Consider the following 21,641-nt stretch of genomic DNA (forward strand, 5'->3'; position numbering starts at 1 on the left):
CAGTTTCTAAATCAAGGTAGCGGCAAACAGCCAGACCTACCTAGTGAAGGCGAGGACATAAAAAGATAGTTCCAAACAACGAAAGACAGTTTGGAATCTTTCAAACAAAGATTTAATAGAAAACCAAAATAAATTTAAGCCAGATAGCCTCTTGAACAACATGCTTCTTTCAATTTTGTATCGATTACAGCTCAGCAAAACATGCTGGACTGTGTCTGGACTACCAGTAGGATGTTTTCCTATTACATGTATCTTTAAATAATAGTTTAGCCCACAATGCCCCAACCTAAGTCTTGTAAATTTCACCCTATCTCTACGACTTAAAAGGTAACAGTCTGACACCTTTTTAACTAGTGGGTGACTAGAAAAATAATGCCTGCCCCTTAATTCATTTTTCCAATCCTCCTGCCACTTCTTCTCTATACCTTTTTTAATCCTACTTCTCAATTTTGCTCTGCCTACGGGAACTCTAATTTCTACTTGCCTGCTCTGTAAGGAAGACTTTGCAATGCCATCCACAATTTCATTTCCCTCCACCCCAGCATGCCCAGGTATCCATGAAAATCTAACTGCACAACCCATCTCCCCTACTCTAAACAACACTAAGAGAATCTCAATAACTATGCCAGGACATACTTTTGATTTACTCCCTTTTATAGACTCTAAGGCAGCAGCAGAATCTGAACAGATGATAACCCTACGTGGTCAAGCAACTGAAGCTGAACCCAGGAGCTGTTTATGTAGCCAGCCCAAAATGAGAATCATGTGCCTCAATTAAGGCACACAACAGGACAAGGGTAAACCAGAAAACCTGGAATAAGGGTCAATGGACCGGACCGGGAACCGGAATGCGGACTTCACGGACCGGACCATGACAGTTGGAGTTCGGAGTTCAATTCTGACATCACCTGTAAGGGGTCTGTACATCCTCTCTATGGAATGCATGGGTTTTGTCTGGGTGCTCTGGTTTCTTTTGACAGTCTAAAGACGTACTAGTAGGTTAATTGGTCATTGTAAGTTGTCTCTGATTAGGCTAGGGTTAAATTAGGGGTTGCTGGACAGCACAGCTCAAAGGGATGGAAAGGCCTATTCTGTGCTGTATCTTAATTAATAAACAAACAAACAAATAAATAAATAAATAGCCAACGATATCGGAGGAGGTGTGTTGGGATGATTGAAAACAGCTGTCATGTAGAAAACAGAGAGTTGAAATAAATGGATCCTTTTAAGGCTGGGGGGACGTTACTACTTGAGTGCCTCAGGGATCAGTTCTTGGCACTTATTAGTTTACTATTTACATCAATAACTTGGCAGAGAGAGCAAACTGTGGTTTCCAAGGAGATGCATGCTGAAATCTGAAGCAATAAGCAATCTGCTGGGGAAACTCAGTGGATCGGGCAGCCTGCTGTTTGACACACTGACTTCCTCCAGTAGATCGTTTGATGTAAGGTTTCCAAATTTGCTAATGGTACAAAAATAGGTGGATTGACATATTATGATGAGGGCAATCAACTCTGCAATGGGATATAGAGAGATAGAGTGAGCGGGTAAAAAACATGTCAATTGCATTTTTAATGTGGGGCGAATGTTAGGTCATGCGCTTCGGTACAGAAAATCAAAAGATGAATTATTTAAATGGGAAAGAGAGACAGACAGATAGAGGGACAGAGACAGAGAGGGAGACAGACAGATAGAGAGACAGACAGACAGAGGGACAGAGGCAGAGAGGGAGACAGACAGATAGAGGGACAGAGGCAGAGAGGGAGAGAGAGGCAGAAACTGAGAGGAAGAGCGAGAGGGAGGAGGGAGAGATAGAGAGTGAGAAAGATAGAGACAAACAGACAGAGTGAGTGAGAGAGAGAGAGTGAGAGACAGTTGAGAGTGAGAGGGAGCGAGATAGAGAGAGAGACAGGGAGAGACACAGAGAGCACAAACGAATGAAGTTCAGTGGATCTAGTGCATGAATAACAAATCAACAAGTTGGTCCTCCGGGTAGATAACAAGGCAGGTAGCATTTTAGCCTAATGTATGATTAATTTCCTCAGCCATTAACAACAGTGGGCACCTCCACCAACCCAGAAAGCCGATAGCCTTTGTCAAAACTGGAGACCAACCACAGCCTCTGCCCAGACTACCAGCAAGCTTGCTCACCGTAGCGACTGACTGGCAAATGAATTAAAGTTTGCTGACTTCATCACATCATCATCACTGAGGCCTGATGTGGTCATTCTGTCCGAAACCTTGAAGCAGGTGGTCATGGTAGAACTGACCGTGCCTTGGAAAGACCAAGTGAGGAGGTGTTCGAGTGTAAGCTGGTTGAGCAGTGCCAGAGACAGGGGTAGAGGGCATGTTGTGAGCCTATGGGGGGGTGGGGGTTGTAGAAGTTTTTCTGGCTGCTCACACTGCACAACCTACTCTCTCCTTGGCATTATGGGGGCTACAAAGAGATGAGCCATCAAAACTATCACAGAGGCTGCTGAATGTGCCTCCACATGACTATGGAATAGGAGGTCTGACCCATAGACTAACGCCGTCGGGACACAAGCTGAGACCTGACAATCCTGGCTGGGTCACCTGCAGTAGAGTGTCTGATGTTGAAAGACCCAAAATACCTGATGAGCCCAGGTTACATCACTGATGATGTGTCTCAGCTTCACAGTAATTGTATTTTCTGTTAACTTATATTTGTCATGTTGGTAACATTCTGTGCTGTTGCTGCTGGAGGCAGCTAATTTCATGGTATTTACACCCTGGGTATGTCTGCAGCAATATACTTGAACTATTGCAAAGTGGCTGAAGTTTCAGAACAAGGTGGTTGTGTTCCAGTTGTTTTGCGTGCAGATGAGATCGCATGTGGAATATTGGGAATGGGTTTGATCAGCTTACCTAAAAGAAAGGATGCACTAATATTGAAGCAGTCCAAAGGGGATTCACTGGCTTAATTGCTGGGATGAGAAGGTTTGTCATTTAGGGTGCTTCAGGAAGATGGCGTCCATTATTAAGGACCCTCTCCATCTGAGACCTGCTCTCTTCTCACGACTACCATCAGAGAGGAGATACGAGAGCATGAAGACCCACACTCAACGTTTCAACAACTGCTACTTCCCTTCCACCATCAGATTTCTGAACGGTTCATGAACCCAAGAACACTACCTCACTAATCCTCTTGCTCTGCCATTCTTATTGTAAGTTAGAGTAACTTTTTTTAGTCTTGCATTGTACTGCTGCCACAAAACAACAAATTTCATTATGTATGTCAGTTATATTAAATTTGATCATGATTCTGAGAGGCCAAACACTTTGGGTCTGTAGTCCTTGCAGTCTAGGAGGACAAGGGATGACTTTACTCACAATCATAATCATACATAAAATCCTAAGAAGGCTTGATAGGGTAGATGTTGAGATAGTTTCACTAGAACATAGAACATGGAATAGATTTCTTAACCCGGCATCCACTGACCTCTCGGTTAATGGTAAGGCTCCATGGCATAAAAAAAGTTGGGAACGCATGGCACAGCACAGTACAGGCTCTTTGGCCCACAATGTTGTGCCGACCTTTTAATCTACTCTAAGATCAATCGAAAGCTTCTCTCTCACACATACCCTTCCACTTTTCTTTCGTTCATGTGCCTATCTAAGAGAATCTTGAATGTAACTTTGAAAGAGATAGATAAGATAGAGGCAGGAAAGTTGTTTCCACTGGCAGGTAAGACTGGGATGAGGGGACAGAGCCTCAGGGTCCGGGAGAGTAGATTTAGGATGGAGATGAGAAGAAACTGCTTTTCTCGGAAAGTAGTGAATCTGTGGAATTCTCTGCCCAGGGAGCCAGTGGAGGCTCCCGCATTAAATATATTTAAGGCTCCCAGTTACTTTTGCAAAGCAGGGGAATTAAGGGTTTTGGGTAAAAGGCAGGTGGGAGGAGCTGAGACCAGGGTCAGATCAGCCATGGTCTTATTGAATGGCTGTCTGCTGTTCTTATTTCTAATGTTTTAATGTTCATTGCAACTACACTTACACTGGCCGTGACATGCTTTAGGATGTCCTTAACTTGTGAAAAGGGCTGTAGAAATTGAAGTGTTACCTCCTTTTTACTCACCAGTTTGTATTCCTTCCAGTTTCTCTGGAAGTCAAGGCTGCCATTAAATCTCCTCTGTATCACTGTCCACCCCCCTCCACTCGTCTCCATGTCACAGTAAACCTGCAGAGGATTGCAGAGAGAGGGTAGAACATTAATGGGAATTGCACAAGGTACCAGAGGAACCCATTGGTCCAGGCAGCATCTATCGGAGAGAGCTAGACAGTCAACGTTTCGGGTCGAGAATATTCCGCTGGACTGAAAGATTGAGCTGAATTAGCTGGTATAAAAAAGTGGATGAGTAAGAGCTGGCAGGTGATGGGTGGATCCAGGTGAGCAGGGATGATAGGCAGATGGACGAGGGGAGAATGGAAATAGTGACTGACACTGGGAGGTGATAGGATGAATTGATAAAGGACTGAAGGCTTGGTGAGGCTGGATTTGGAATCTGGGATGCTACTGACCCAGCATATTGTGAAGAAGATGCGGAGGGTCTGTGGAGAGATATAGATAGGTTAAGTGAGTGGCCAAGAGTCTGGTAAATGGAGTACAATGTTGGTAAATAAAGTGTCATCCACTTGGGAAGGGAAAATAAAATATCAGATTATTTAAGTGGTGAAACGTGCATCATGTTGTTGTGCAGAGGGACTTGGGAGTGCTTGTGCATGAATTGCAGAAGGTTGGATTGCAGGTGCAATGGGCCATCAAGAAGGCAAACGGAATGTTAGCCTTCATTGCTAGAGGGATTGAATTTAAGAGCAGAGAGATTATGGTGTAACTATACAGGGTACTGGTGAGGCCACCTCTGGAGAACTGTGTACAGTTCTGGCCTCTTTGGGGGAGTCTAGTATGAGAGGGCATGACTTAAGGATTGAAGGGCGCCTATTCAGAACAGAAATGCAAAGAAATTTTTTTGGCCAGAGGGTGGTGAATCTATAGAATTTGTTGCCACGGGCAGCAGTGGAGGGCAAGTCATTGGGTGTATTTAAGGCTGAGATTGATAGGTATCTGAGTAGCCAGGGCATCAAAGGTTATGGTGAGAAGGCGGGGGAGTGGGACTAAATGGGAGAATGGATCAGCTCATGATAAAATGGCGGAGCAGACTCAATGGGCCGAATGGCTGACTTCTGCTCCTTTGTCTTATGGTCTTTACTTAAGAAAAGATACACTGGCTCTGGAGGAGGTGCAGAAGAAGTTTAGCTGGTTGATTCCAGAGATGAGGGAATGAGCCTTTGAGGAAAGATTAAGTCATCCGGGACTGTACTCATTGGAATTCAGAAGAATATATATATATTTTTAAAGATTAGCTTTATTTGTCACATGTACATTGAAGCTGTGAAATGCATTGTTTACATCAATGACCAACACAGTCCCAAGCATGCCCACAACTCACCAACCCTAACCCATACATCTTTGGAATGTGGGAGGAAACCAGAGCACCCAGAGGAGACCTACATGGTCACAGGGAGAACATACAATCATTTTACAGACAATGGCAGGAATTGAACCTGGACCTTCCGAGTCCTGGCGTTGAAAAATGTTACTCTAACCGTTGCATTGCTAGGCTGCCCTGTGAATGACAGGGATTTTACAGAAACATATGAAGTTATGAAAGGCATAGATAATATAGAGGCAGGAAAGTTGTTTCCACTGGTAGTTGAGAGTAGAATGAGGGGATACAGCCTCAGGATTTGGGAAATAGATTTAGGACAGAGATGAGGAAGAACTGCTTTCCCTGAGAGTAGTGAATCTGTGGAATTTTCTGATATGTTACCTTCCGGAGCTCTGTTGTGTTCTCTATACGGATGGTGTAAACGCCATTCACATTGGCACCAGATGCTGAGGCCTCTGCACAGTCTCTGTAGATTTTCTCATCTTTCTTCTCGGCTGCTGCTTGATAAAGAGAAGGAGGGAAATGGGACAGGAGAAAAAGAAGGACAATAGGAGAGAAGGAAGAAGAGAACAAAGAGCATAGCAGAAGAAAAGGATGAACAGAAGCAAGGATGTAGAGGAGAGAAGGAAGAGAGAAGGTAGGAGAGGAGAAATAAGTGGAAGGAGAGGGAGATGAAAGGATGAAATTATAAAGGAAAGAGAAAGAGAGAAAAGAAGGAAGGAGAAATGAAGGAAGTGGAGGGAGAGATGAAGGAGGTGGAAAGAGAGAGGGAAGAAGAGAAGGAGAGGAAAGAAAGAAGGACATAGAAAGTAAGCAAGAAGGAGGTGGAAGGAGAGAAGGAAGAAGGGTAGTAGAGAAAGAATGATGTAGAATGAGAGAAGGGAGAAGGAAGGATAGAAGGAAAGAGTGGAAGGAGAGGAAGATGAAAGGACGAAGGTTTGAAGGAAAGAGAGAAGGAGTGGAGAGAAGGAATGAAGGGGAAGAAAGAAAAGAATAAAAAGTCAATAATGAGCTGGCAAAACAAAAAGAGACCAGGAAAATGACTTGCAAGAAAATGGCTGAAAAAATACAAAGGTGGTTGAAAGGAAGGCAGTCATGGTCTGAGGCAGGTGTGTGAATTAATCACCCTGTAATTTTGGCTGGGAATTTTCCTCCCGAATGGTCTGATGTGCCATATGGAAGCCGGCATGAAGGGCAGACCCGTCATCATAGACTGGCCTTTTGCTCTCTGTTGTGGAGACAGAGGCTTACAGATAACAGGACAGCTCAGTCAAGTTAAGAAGACCTATGGAATGCTTTCCTTTATAATGCCTGGGCAAAGATTATAAAGGTTCTGAGTGTCACTGGCTTGAAATGTCAACTCGTTTCCCTTTCCACAGATGTGGCTTGACTGGCTGAGTTCTTCTAGCTGACCTGCTTTGGTCAAAGATTAAGCAAGTGGGGAAGTCAGGCAAATATTTCACATAAGGTAGGTACTGTGGAAGATAGATCGAAATGGAAAGCCTGCAGAAGGGTTTCTGGTTTTGATAATTCCAGGACATGGACTTAAGGAAACTTGTGGACGGGTTAGAAGAAACTGAGGAGATTACTTTCAAACAGGAAGAGTGGGGGTTTGGAACTCAGTGTCAGAAAGGGGGATAGATACAGGAATACCTCCCCCACCAGATTGAAATGTCACCCAGATCAGCACACAGAGAAACGTAATGGACCAAAATCTGGGAAAGGGAATTGCCTAATTCAGAGTCATCATTATGTCCCATGTTGATGATGTGGGCGATCATGGTCTGTCCATGAGCATGATGGCTGTTGGCAAATTTTTCTACAGAAATGGTTTGCCATTGCCTTCTTCAGGGCAGTGTTTTTACAAGATGGGTGACCCCATCCATTATCAATACTCTTCAGAGATTGTCTGCCTGGTGTCAGTGGTCACATAACCAGGACTTGTGAGATGCACCAGCTGCTCGTACGACCATCCACCACCAGTTTCCATGACTTCACATGACCCTGATCGGGGGCTAAGCAGGTGATACACCTTGCCCAAGGGTGACCTGCAGGCTAGTGGAGGGAAGGAGCACCTTGCCCCTCCTTTGGTAGAGATATATCTCCACCCCGCCACCCTCATAGAGCAATACAGCACAGAAACAGGCCCTTCGGCCCAACTGGTCCATGCTGACCAAACTGCCCAAATGAACTAGACCCATGTGCTTGTATTTGGTTATACCCCTCTAATCTTTTCCTCCCCTCCAGATGCTCTTTGCATATCAGAATTGTACCCCTCATCACTTCCTCTGGCAGCTCGCTCCATATACCCCCACTCTCTGTGCAAAAATGTTGCCCCTCAAAGTGTTTTTTTAAATCTTTCCCCTCTTATTTTAAAGCTAAGCCCACTAGTTTTGGATTCTCCTCCCTTGGGGAAAAAGACTGAGCCTATTCACCTTAACTATGCTCCTCATTTATTTTATAAACCTCTGTGAGGTCACCCCCCCAGCCTCCTACACTCCAGGGGTAGCCTACCTAGCCTACCCAGTCTCTGGTTATAATACAAACCTTTCAATCCTGTAAACATCCACATAAGTCTTTTTATTTTGCATTCTACAGGCGGGAGGAGAAGATGGCGGTGCGATGCAGTGCTCGCAGCTCTCTGGTGAAATGATATCGTATCTGTTAAATAGGGGCCGTGGACAATTCTGATTTGATGGAGACAGACGTGAGAAGCACAGAGGAACATCTGGAGAAATTTCTGAAATACCCGGTTCACTGCCGCTGCTACTGTGCGATCGAGGAACTCCAGAGGGAAGGCCCCAAAATCCCCAGCTTTGCCTGCTGCTAGTGACCGAGGCTGAGGGCGAAGCGTTCAGATAGAGATGGTGCTCGGTACTCGGTGTCGGAGGGCTGGTCAGAGCTTGAAGTTTTCGGATGACTCAGAGTCGGACTGTGGTCGGGCATGGCAGGGAGTTTTCTTCCTTCTCCCGTCTGCGTGAGATGTGGGGCTTTCGAGAGACTTTGAATTTCTTTACTGTGCCATGACCTGTTCTTCATCAAGTTATGGTATTGTTGCACTGTTGTAACTATATGTTATAATTATGTGGTTTTTGTTAGTTTTTCAGTCTTGGTCTGTCCTGTGTTTCTGTGATCACACCGGAGGAATATTATATCATTTCTTATTGCATGCATTACTAAATGACAATAAAAGAGGACTGCATGTCCTCATAATCTAATCTATACCGTTTACAACACCATGAGGAGGAATTTCTTCAGCCAAAGGATGGTGAAGCTGTTGAATCCATTGCCACAGACAGGTGTGGAGGCCATCACTGGGTATTTTTAAAGCAGAGGTTGACAGGTTCTTGATCATTCAGGGTGCCAGAGGTTACGTGGAGGAGGCAGGAAAATGGAGTTGCAAGGGAAATTATATCAGCCATGAGGGATTGGCAGAACAGACGCGATGGGCCAAATGGCCCAATTCTGCTCCTATGTCTTATGGTCTGATTACCACCATCAGGGAGTACAGAACCTCATTTTTTTGGAACAGTTCCTTCTCCTCTGCCATCAGCTTTCTGAATCTCCAGGAGACTATGAACACTACCTCATTATTTTGCTTTCTTTTTGCACTACCTATTTAAAGAAATATTTCTTATTGTAACTTATAGTAATTTCTTTGACTTGCACTGTACTGCTGCCAAAAAACAACACATTTCCGTGTGTCAGTGACAATAAACCTGATTCTGATGGTCTTCCTATATCAGGGCAAACATAAGTGTGTGCACATAGCTCTCGTAGTTGGCGGGAGAAGTAGCAATCTGTGCCAAAGATTTCTAACATTCTGTGATTTAATTTTCTAAGAAATTGGAGAAGGAAACACAAAGCAAACAGGGAACAAATCCCCTCTGAACACTTAGGCCCCTGACCCTAGTTCCAGGAGCTGAAGGTTGCCAAGTTTTATTTGTGAAGATCTTCCAACAAAGGGAAACATAAATAGCTGATCTAAAAGAAACATTGATCATACAACAGTACAGCATTGGGCAGGCCATTCAGTCCACAACGTCAATGCCAATTTATACCAAATATCTTCTTCTTGTGTATCATCCATATCTCTCCGTTCCTTCCTTGGACTCTGTCTACACTTCTCGCTGCCGCAATAAATCAAAGACCCCACCCACCCTGGACATTTTCTCCCCCCTCTCCCATTGGGCAGAAGATACAAAAGCCTGCATATCCCCAGTCTCAAGGACAGCTTCTACCCTACTGTAATAAAACTATTGAATGGTCCCCCAGTACAATAATGGAGCACAGTCTACCTTGTAATGACCTTGTACTTCATTGTCTGCCTTGTAATGGCCTTGTACTTCATTGTCTGCCTTGTAATGGCCTTGTACTTCATTGCTGCCTTGTAATGGCCTTGTACTTCATTGTCTGCCTTGTAATGGCCTTGTACTTCATTGTCTGCCTTGTAATGGCCTTGTACTTCATTGTCTGCCTGCACTGTACTTTCTCTGTAACTGTTGCACTTCATTCTGCATCCTGTTACTGTTTTACCTTGTACTATCTGAATGCTCTGTTGTAATGAATTGATCTGTATGGATGTTTTTTCACTAAACTCTGGTACATGTGACAATAATAAACCCATTTTCAATTTAGAACATAAGAAATAGGAGCAGGAGTAGGCCATCTGGCCTATAGAGCCTGCTCCACCATTCAATAAGATCATGGCTGATCTGACCATGGACTCATCTCCACCTACCTGCCTTTTCCCCATAATCCTTAATTCCCCTACTATGCAAAAATCTATCCAATCTTGTCTTAAATGTATTTACTGAGGTAGCCTCCACTGTTTCATTGGGCTGAGAATTCCACAGATTCACCACTCTCTGGGAAAAGAAGTTCCTCCTAATCTCCGTCCTAAATCTACTCCTCCGAATCTTGAGGTTATGCCCCCTAGCTATAGTCTCACCTACCAGCGGAAACAACTTTCCTGCCTCTATTGTATCTATTCCTTTCATAATTTGATTGGCTTTTATAAGATCTTCTCTCATTCTTCTGAATCTCCGCGAGTACAGTCCTAAGCAACTCAATGTCTCCTCATAGTCTAATCACTTCATCTCTAGAATCAACCTGGTTATATTTGTGTGTCTATCGAGAAGCCTCTTAAATGCCACCAAACACTCATCTCGATCGTTCGTTCATTATATGCTGTGTCATATGACGTGGGTGATCATTGTCTTTCCATGACCATGATTATTCTTAACAACTGCCCTATTTATGCCCTTCATAATGTAACAGCTTCTATCAGGTCTTCCCTCAGCCTCCAATGCTCTGTAGAGAGAGAAAAAAACAAGTTTGTGCAACATTTCCTAAAACCCTGTAATCAAGGCAGCGTGCTGGTAAACCTCTTCTGCCCCCATTCCACAGTCTCCACATCTCCACACATATCTGACGATGAGTATCTACCCTCAGCATTTATGAGACTATAAGACAAAAGAGCAGAATTAGGCCATTTGGCCCATCGAGTCTGCTCCACGATTCCATCACAGCTGATCCTTTTCTCCCCTCCTCAACCCCATTCCCTGGCCTTCTCCCCGTAACCTTTGATGCCCTATCCAATCAAGAACCTGTCAATATAACTTTTCACCTGATCTTCCAGTCTTCCCCTCTCTGCTGGAAAGCTCGACAGCAACTCCAAGCTGGAGGGAAAACAGCTGAACACACTCAGGGTAATATAGTTTGAAAGTGAGGGGAAAGACTTAGAGTTGAGGGGCAACACTTTTACATGGAGTGTGGTGCTTGTAAGGAATGAACTGCCAGGGGAGGGTACCATTATGACATTTTACAGAGAACTCCATGCCTATAACAGACAAAGATGAACTTTGTAGCGTACATCAAAACGTGCAGTGAGGCATCGTTTGTGTTAAATCAGACCAGCAAGGATTGTGCTGAGCAGTGTGGCCAGAGACTACGGGCATGAGAATTTGGAACACCATAGCGTAGCAGTGTAACGCTAGTAGAGAGCCAGCGACACGAGTTCAATTCTTGCCACTGCCCTTAAGGAGTCTGTACATTCTCGCCATGACTGCGTGGGTTTCCTCTGGGTGCCCCGGTTACCTCCCACATTCCAGAGACATATGGGTCACAGTTGGTGAGCTGTAGGCATGTTATGTTGGGATCAGAAGCATGGTGATACTTGTGGGTTGCCCTCAGCACATCCACAAATGATACATTTTACTATATGTTTTGATGTAGACTTGACAAATAAACTTGGATCTTGAATCTTGATTGACTCAACTAGCCTGTATAGTGAGGCTCCCTCAGGTGACGCCCTGCATGCGACGAGTCCTTAGACATCATGTTAGCTCACTGGGACGGAACCAAAGCCACATCTCAGTAGCAGATATGTCACTGAAGTTTATATGTTCTGTTTCTCTGCAACAAATCATTTGTTATGTGATGGTTGTGAAGAAATTCCTTGCAAACGACATCTTTCTCTTGAGCCAAACCCCGAGACATTTGCTGACTGCATTGCTGGGCTTGACCCCTGACCAGATTAAGCATTGTTGCTCAAGAAACTGCTGAGGCCTCAATTCCATTTTTGGTAGAAAGCTAGGCATCTGACCGCAAGTCCTACAAGGATTATGAGCACTGCTGAGAGGATGTTCAGCATCTCTTTTCGAGAGGTACTTATCAGGAGCGCTGTGTATGCATCGTCAAGGATCCCTCCCATCTGTCCAACAGTCTCTTTGACCTCCTACCAGCAGGCAGAAAGGTACCTCAGCATTAGGACATGAGCTGTTAGGATTGGAAACAGGCTGTAAGACTACTGAACTCCCTGCCACCACCAGGGTCTCGTCCTGTATGAAGCACCAGTAGAGTTATACTGTTACACTGTCAATGCATCTTGTTATCTGATAATTTATTTGTGGTAAACTAGGAGAAGGAAAATGATGATCTCAAACATCCGCTGCCTTGTGGCCAAACCTACTCATGGGAAGCTTTGGGAGTAAACCCCGCGGGAAAAATCCAGAGCTGGAGTCCCCAAGGCAGTCTTAGGTTGAGTCCAACGCTGAGTGGCAATTCCCGTGACACCACCAGTGCCGAACTGTATCGGTCTCTGCCTTTCCTTTGGGTTCATCAGAAGCGTGGAGAGGGGGAGCCTGCTACATGGGCAACAGCTTACTCTCCATATCGTCCTTTCCAGGCATGCATATCTAGGTAGCTAGGATGCAACATCTATGGTTGACCCTGACCAATGGAGGCCTCAGATATTTGTGGTAATATTACTTTATGTGTTGTGTGAGTTACATGTATTGTGTTGTGCACCTTGGTCTGGAGGAATGTTGTTTTGTTTGGCGGAATGACAATAAATTGAAATTGAACTTGAACATTGAAGTGTTTCTGCACATTTCCCCAATCAGCATTCTCTAGATGGAAGATGGGAGATGTTGTAAGCTTGAGCTGTCTCTCCTGTTGTCATAGGGCCATGGAATTATACCACACTTTATCGGGCCCTTTGGCCTAAATTGTCTATCTCAATCAAAATGCCTACCTCAGCTGGTCCCATTTGCCTCTGTTAGGCCCTCATCCCTGTGAACAATTCCTGTTCGAATATCTCTTACATGTAAATATGTTGTTTGTGCACACTGGTTGTTTGTCCATTTTTGTTTCTGAGAGTTTTTAATTGATTCTATTGTGTTTCTTTGTATTTACTGCGAATGCCCACAAGACAATGAATCTCAGGGTTGTATATGGTAACAAATATGTGCTTTGATAATAAATTTATTTTGAACTTTTCCAGTTCCACCCCCTCTGGCAGCTCGTTCCATATAGCCATCACCCACTGTCACCTTTAAACCTTTCCCCTCTCACCTTAAACCTTTCCACTCCAGTTTTAGACTCAAAGAATGTGGAGCGATCTCACTGAGATATTCAAAATTCAGAGGGGAATGCTGAGGTGTTTCCTTCATGGGGACTTCTGAATACGGAGGTGCCCACTGCAGACAAAGAGCAGGAGAGTAGATTTCCTACCATGGAGAAGTCCTTGGAGGAATCCAAGTGCAAAAGGTCTTGGGAGTCCCATGCAGGATTCCCTAAAGGTTAACTTGCAGGTTGAGTTGTTAGTAAGGAAGGCAAATGCGGTGTTAGCATTCATTTGCAGAGGACTAGAATATAAAAACAAGGCTGAGGCTGAGGCTTCATAAGGCATTGGTCAGACTACACTTTGAGTATTGAGAAGAGTTTTGGACCCCATCTATGAAAGGATGTGCTAAAACGGGAGAGGGTTCAAAGGAAGTTTACAAGAATGTTACCTTGGAATGAAAGGATAAATGCCTCAGGAACACTTGATAACTCAGGGCTTGTACTGGCTGGCGGTTAGAAGAATGAGGGGGGATTTTATTGAAACCTACCAAATATTGAAAGGCCGAGATAGAGTGGACATGAAGAGGATGTTTCCTATAGAGGGGGAGTCTAGGGCCAGAGGGCTCAGATAGAGTGGACATGGAGAGGATGTTTCCTATAGTGGGGGAGTCTAGGAGCAGAGGGCAGAGCCTCAGAATAGAATCATGTCTTCTTAGAACAGAGATGAAGAGGAATTTCTTTAGTCAGAGGGTGGTGAATCTGGGGAATTCATTGGCACCAATGGCTGCATAGGCCAAGTCATTGAGTATATTTAAAGCAGAGGTTGATAGATTTAGTAAACACATCAAAGGTTATGGGTAGAAAGCAGGAGAATGGGGTTGCGAGTGAAAAGAAATCAGCCATGATGGAATGGTGTAGCAGACTTGATGGGCTAAATGGCCTAATTCAGCTCCTGTGGTCTAATGGCCTAACTGGAGCTGCTTAGTTATAGAGCGTGTTCAAGGTTGAGATAAGACCATAAGACAGAGGAGCAGGATTAGGTATTTGGCCCATCCAGTCTGATCCACTATATACTCATGGCTGATCCTTTCCCCCCCTCAGCCCCTCTCCCCGGCCTTCTCCCTGCAACCTTTGATGCCATGTCCAATCAAGAACCTCTCAAGCTCTGCCTTCAATAAACCCAATGATCTGAACTCCACAGCTGCATGTGGTAACAAATTCCACAATTTCACCACCCTTTGGCTAAAGAAATTTCTCCTCATCTCTGTTTTAAAAGGATGCCACTCTATCCTGAGGCTGTGCCCTCTTGTCCTAGACTCCCCCACCATGGGAAACATCCTTTCCACATCTACTCTGTCTAGGCCTTCCAACATTCAAAAGGTTTCAATGAGATCCTCCCACGTGGCCAAGTGGTTAAGGCATTCGTCTAGTGATCTGAAAGTCACTAGTTCGAGCCTCAGCCGTGGAAGTGTGTTTGTGTCCTTGAGCAAGGCACTTAACCACACATTGCTCTAGTGTCTGTGTGAGGAGTGGCGCCCCACACAGACTTCCATCTGCGCCTTGTAAGGCATGACAATGCCCAACGCAGGTCTCTCATGGTCTCCCCTCTCCTCCCTTCTCCCTCATCCTTCTAAATTCCAATGAGTACAGATCCAGAGCTATCAAACGTTCCTTGTATGATAACCCTTGCATTCCTGGAATCATCCTTGTGAACCTCCTCTGGACCCTCTCCAATGCCAGCATATCTTTTCTTAGATGAGGGGCCCAAAACTGTTCACATTACTCAAGGTGAGGCCTCACCAGTGCCTTATAAAGCCTCAGCATCACATCCTTGCTGTTGTATTCTAGACCGCTTGAAATGAATGCTAACATTGTATTTGCCTTCCTCACCACTGACTCTGCCTGGTAAGCAGCCTCATGTATGGCACCACTGCATCCCCTTTATCTATCCTATGTGTAATGTCCTCAAAGAATTCCAACAGGTTCATCAGGCAAGATTTTCCCTTAAGGAAACCATGCTGACTTTGTCCTATCTTATCCTGTGTCACCAAGTACTCCATCACCTCATCCTTAACAATTGACCCCAACCACTGAGGTTAGGCTAACTGGTCTATAATTTCCTTTCTGCTGCCTTCCTCCTTTCTTAAAGAGTGGAGTGACATTTGCAATTTTCCAGTCCTCTGACACCATGCCAGAGTCCAATGATTTCTGAAAGAGTTTCTCCAATGCGTCCATACAAACATAGAAACATAGAAAATAGGTGCAGGAGTAGGCCATTTGGCCCTTTGAGCCTGCAGCGCCATTCAGTATGATCATGGCTGATCATCCAACTCAGAACCCTGTACCAGCCTTCCCTCCATACCCCCGATCCCTTTAGCCACAAGGGCCATACCTAACTTCCTCTTAAATATAGCCAATGAACTGGCCTCAACTGTTTCCTGTGGCAGAGAATTCCACAGATTCACCACTCTCAGTGTGAAGAAGTTTTTCCTAATCTCGGTCCTAAAAGGCTTCCCCTTTATCCTCAAACTGTGACCCCTCGTTCTGGACTTCCCCAACATCGGGAACAATCTTCCTGCATCTAGCCTGTCCAATCCCTTTAGGATTTTATACGTTTCAATAAGATCCCCCCCTCAATCTTCTAAATTCCAACGAGTATAAGCCTAGTTCATCCAGTTTTTCATCATATGAAAGTCCTGCCATCCCAGGAATCAATCTAGTGAACCTTCTTTGTACTCCCTCTATGGCAAGGATGTCTTTCCTCAGATTAGGGGACCAAAACTGCACACAATACTCCAGGTGTGGTCTCACCAAGGCCTTGTACAACTGCAGTAGTACCTCCCTGCTCCTGTACTCGAATCCTCTCGCTATGAATGCCAGCATACCATTTGCCTTTTTCACCGCCTGCTGTACCTGCATGCCCACTTTCAATGACTGGTGTATAATGACACCCAGGTCTCGTTGCACCTCCCCTTTTCCTAATCGGCCACCATTCAGATAATAATTTGTTTTCCTGTTTTTGCCACCAAAGTGGATAACCTCACATTTATCGACATTAAATTGCAGCTGCCATGAATTTGTCCACTCACCTAACCTATCCAAGTCACCCTGCATCCTCTTAGCATCCTCCTCACAGCTAACACTGCCGCCCAGCTTCGTGTCATCCGCAAACTTGGAGGTGCTGCATTTAATTCCCTCGTCTAAGTCATTAATATATATTGTAAACAACTGGGGTCCCAGCACTGAGCCTTGCGGTACCCCACTAGTCACTGCCTGCCATTCTGAAAAGATCCCATTTATTCCCACTCTTTGCTTCCTGTCTGCCAACCAACTCTCTATCCACATCAATACCTTACCCCCAATACCGTGTGCTTTAAGTTTGCACACTAATCTCCTGTGTGGGACCTTGTCAAAAGCCTTTTGAAAATCCAAATATACCACATCCACTGGTTCTCCCCTGTCCACTCTACTAGTTACATCCTCAAAAAATTCTATGAGATTCGTCAGACATGATTTTCCTTTCTCAAATCCATGCTGACTTTGTCCGATGATTTCACCGCTTTCCAAATGTGCTGTTATCACATCTTTGATAACTGACTCTAGCATTTTCCCCACCACCGATGTCAGGTTTACCGGTCTATAATTCCCTGGTTTCTCTCTCCCTCCTTTTTTAAAAAGTGGGATTACATTAGCCACCCTCCAATCCTCAGGAACTAGTCCAGAATCTAAAGAGTTTTGAAAAATTATCACTAATGCATCCACTATTTCTTGGGCTACTTCCTTAAGCACTCTGGGATGCAGACCATCTGGCCCTGGGGATTTATCTGCCTTTAATCCCTTCAATTTACCTAACACCACTTCCCTACTAACATGTATTTCCCTCAGTTCCTCCATCTCACTTGACCCTTTGTCCCCTACTATTTCCGGAAGATTATTTATGTCTTCCTTAGTGAAGACAGAACCAAAATAGTTATTCAATTGGTCTGCCATGTCCTTGCTCTCCATAATCAATTCACCTGTTTCTGTCTGTAGGGGACCTACATTTGTCTTAACCAATCTTTTTCTTTTCACATATCTATAAAGCTTCTACAGTCAGTTTTTATGTTCCCTGTCAGTTTTCTCTCATAATCGTTTTTCCTTTTCCTAATTAAGCCCTTTGTCCTCCTCTGCTGGACTCTGAATTTCTCCCAGTCCTCAGGTGAGCCACTTTCTCTGGCTAATTTGTATGCTTCTTCGTTGGAATTGATACTATCCCTAATTTCCCTTGTCAGCCACGGGTGCACTACCTTCCCTGATTTATTCTTTTGCCAAACTGGGATGAACAATTGTTGTAGGTCATCCATGCGATCTTTAAATGCTTGTCATTGCATATCCACCGTCAACCCTTTAAGTGTCAACTGCCAGTCTATCTTAGCTAATTCACGTCTCATACCTTCAAAGTTACCCTTCTTTAAGTTCAGAACCTTTGTTTCTGAATTAACTATGTCACTCTCCATCTTAATAAAGAATTCCACCATATTTTGGTCACTCTTACCCAAGGGGCCTCTCACGATAAGATTGCTAATTAACCCTTCCTCATTGCTCAATACCCAGTCTAGAATAGCCTGCTCTCTAGTTGGTTCTTCGACATGTTGGTTCAAAAAACCATCCTGCATACATTCCAAGAAATCCTCTTGCTCAGCACCTTTACCAATTTGGTTCACCCAAACTACATGTAGATTGAAGTCACCCATTATAACTGCTGTTCCTTTATTGCACACATTCCTAATTTCCTGTTTAATACCATCCCTAACCTCACTACTACTGTTAGGTGGCCTGTACACAACTCCCACCAGCGTTTTCTGCCCCTTAGTGTTATGCAGCTCTACCCATATCGATGCCACATCCTCCCGGCTAATGTCCTTCCTTTCTATTGTGTTAATCTCCTCTCTAACCAGCAATGCTACCCCACCTCCTTCTCTTTCATGTCTATCCCTCCTGAATATTGAATATCCCTGAATGTTGAGCTCCCAGCCTTGGTCACCTTGGAGCCATGTCTCTGTGATCCCAACTATATCATAATCATTAATAACAATCTGCACTTTGAATTCATCCACCTTGTTACGAATGCTCCTTGCATTGACACACAAAGCCTTCAGGCTCGCTTTTACAACACTCTTAGCCCTTATACAATTATGTTGAAAATTCTCCATAATCTCTACTGCTACCTCTTTCAGAACCCTAAGGTGCAGTTAATTTTTTTTCCTGGGTGACTTATGTACCCTTAGGTCTTTCACCTTTTTGAGCATCTTCTCCCCTCTAACAGTAACTTTCTTCTCTTCCCTCACACCCTTCAACATCTGGCACACTGCTAGTGTCTTCCACAGCGAAGACTGATGCAAAATACATTTAGTTCATCTGCCATCTCCTTGTCCCTTGTTATCATTTCTTCTGCCTCATTTTCTAGCGGTCCTATATCCACTCTCATCTCTCTTTTATATTTTACATACTTGAAAAAGCTTTTACTATCCATTTTGATATTGTTTGCTAGCTTGCTTTCATATTTCATCTTTTTCCTCCTAATGATTTTCACTTGCTCTGCGTAGGGTTCTAAAAGTTTTCCAGTCCTCCATCTTCCTGCTAATTTTTGCTTTGTTGCATACTCTCTCTTTTGCTTTTACATTAATTTGAGTTCCCTTGTCAGCTACGGCTGTACTATTTTGCCATTTGAGTATTTCTTTGTTTTTGGAATACATCTATCCTGCACCTTCCTCATTTTCCCCAGAAACTCACACCGTTGCTGCTCTGCTGACATCCCTGCCAGCAGCTCTTTCCAATTTACTTTCGCCAACTACTCGCTCATTCCACCGTAATTTCCTTTACTGCAGTAAAGTACTGCTACATCAGAATTACTTCTCCCTATCAAATTTCAAGTTGAACTATTGTGTTCACTGGCTGCTAAGGGTTCTTAAGCTCTCTAATCACCTGCGGTTCATTACATAATAGCTAATCCAGTGTAGTTGATCCCCTCAGGCTCAACGACAAACTGCTCTAAAAAGCCATCTCATAGGCATTCAACAAACTCACTCTTTGGGGATCCATTTGCAACCATATTTTCCTAACCGACCTGCATGTTAAAATCTCCTATGATTATCATAACATTGCCCTTTTGACTTGCCTTTTCTACTTCCTGTTGTAACCTGTGGTATACATCCCAGCTACTCCTGGGAGGCCTGTATATAACTGCCATCAGGGCCTTTTACCCTTGCAGTTTCTTAACTCAACCCACAAGGATTCCACATCTTCTGAGGTGGAGAGATACTCTGAGTGGGATGGAGGGGAAGGTGCTTGAGGAACATGATCAGGTGTGAGACACCCTTGCCTACTTCAAACGAGTTGCCAGAGCAACCAGCTGCCCTCTCCTCCTCAGCCTCAGTGGGCAACCCCAGTACCAGTCCCTTACCTTTGCCCTGGGAGACCAGGGTGACAAGGTGCTGGATGTTGTCCTCGAGCAGCAGCTGCTGGTGCTGGAGGCCATTGGTGCTGCTGCTGGCCTCTTGCAACCGTGACTCCAGCTCCCGTACGGCGCTGACCTGCTGGGCCAGGAGCTGCTGTAGAAGCTCCCTCTCCCTCTTGATGGCGCTCACCTCACTCTGATGCCTGGCCTCCAGGTCAAACACCTTCCTCTCTAAAAGGCTGAAGTGGGTGAGGGAAGAGGAGGAAAGTGTTAGATTGATTTGGAAATCAACAGATGGCTGGAGATTACAGAAGGAGGAAATGGAGAGGACTAAGGTGTTAGCACAGTGCGAATGTGAATGGATCTTGGCCTGATTTAGCGGAGTTTTGATTGAGTGTAGAGTTTATAAAGAATGACAATTGGCGGAGGGGTACAGTATTTTGATTTGTGCTGGAATAGCTGAGTGTGGGATTGGGTTTCTCTGGGTTATAGAATATAGAAAATAGAACAGTACAGCACAGGAACAAGCCATTCAGCCCACAAACCAAATAAATATGCAATGAAAAGGCCAACTAAACTTATTACTGCTATCAACACAATGTCCACATCCTTACATTTCCCTCACATCCATGTGCCCATATAAACATCTCTTCAAAGTCCTTACTGTCTCTGCCTCTACCAGTACCGCAGGCAGTGCATTCCAGGCACTCACCATTCTCTGTGTAAAACACCCACCTCTCACATCTCGTGTTGAAATTACCCCCTCTCATTTTAAATACATACCCTCTGGTACTAGACATTTCAACCCAGGGAAAAAGGCTGTCTACTCTGTCTATGCCTCTCATAATCTGATAAACCTTGATCAGAGTTCCCCTCAGCCTCTGCTGCTGAGATTTATGTTCAAAAAAATCTATCTGAAACCATATCTACCTTTTTCCCAGGGTGGAAATAGCTAATATGAAGGGGCATACTTTTAATGTGATTGGAGGAAAATATAGAGGTGATGTCAGAGGTAGGTTTTTTACACACAGAGTGGTAGATATGTGGAACACTGCCAGGAGTGGTGGTTGAAGCAGATACATTAGGAACATTTAAGAGACTCTTAGATAGTCACATGGATGAAAGAAAAATGGAGGGTTATGTGGGATGGATTGATCTTAGAGTAGGTTAAAAGATCAGCACAACATTGTGGGCTGAAGGGCCTGTACTGTCCCATGTTCTGTGCTCTATGTCCAGAGGCACTGCAGTTAAAGTCAACATGCCTCTGGTCTCTCATTAAGTTTAACAGCATATAATACAAATATCATCATCATCATTATGTGTCATTTGTATGACGTGGGTGATCGTGGTCTTGACCATGATTGTTCTTGGCAATTTTTTCTACAGAAGTGGTTTGCCATTGCCTTCTTCTGGACAGTGTCTTTACAAGACGGGTGACCCCAGCCATTATCAATACTCTTCAGAGATTGTCTACTTGGCGTCAGAGGTTGCATCACCAGGACTTGTGATATGCACCAGCTGCTCATACGACTGCTCCTGTGGCTTCAAGTGACCTTGATCAGGGCGCTGACAGGTGCTACACCTTGCCCAAGGGTGACCTACAGGCTAGTGGAGAGAAGGAGTGCCTCACATCTCCTTTGGTAGAGAAACCCCACCACCCACAGTATCATTTAAGATCTTCCATTTAGATAAACAGAAGAGATTCTGCATGTGCTAGCAATTCTAAGCAAATCCTAATGCTGGAGGAACTCTGCAGGTCAGGCAGCATCTATGGAGGCTGAGACCCTTCATCAGGACAGAAGATCATCTTCCATTTAGGTAGCACCCTTAACCTGCTATGAGTTGTCAGATCTCAAGGACAAGCTTCTACCCTGCTATTATTAAAAGGT

General features: G+C 44.4%; 1 protein-coding gene across 2 annotated transcripts in view; it reads right to left on the minus strand.

Moving 5' to 3' along the window:
* angpt4 (angiopoietin 4) overlaps positions 1 to 21,641 on the minus strand; it is a 107,596-nt gene that overhangs the window by 35,720 nt on the left and 50,235 nt on the right. Inside the window, exons 4-6 of one of the 2 annotated variants that reach the window (XM_063041025.1) lie at positions 19,759 to 19,991; positions 5,850 to 5,968; positions 4,097 to 4,198 (exon numbers count right to left, since the gene is read on the minus strand). In XM_063041025.1, the coding sequence (XP_062897095.1) occupies positions 4,097 to 4,198; positions 5,850 to 5,968; positions 19,759 to 19,991 (454 nt within the window). The remainder of the gene's footprint in view (positions 1 to 4,096; positions 4,199 to 5,849; positions 5,969 to 19,758; positions 19,992 to 21,641) is intronic. The other variant, XM_063041026.1, reaches the window with a different exon arrangement.

This window comes from Mobula hypostoma, chromosome 2 (genome assembly GCF_963921235.1).
Source record: "Mobula hypostoma chromosome 2, sMobHyp1.1, whole genome shotgun sequence".
Classification (NCBI taxonomy): Eukaryota; Metazoa; Chordata; class Chondrichthyes; order Myliobatiformes; family Myliobatidae; genus Mobula; species Mobula hypostoma.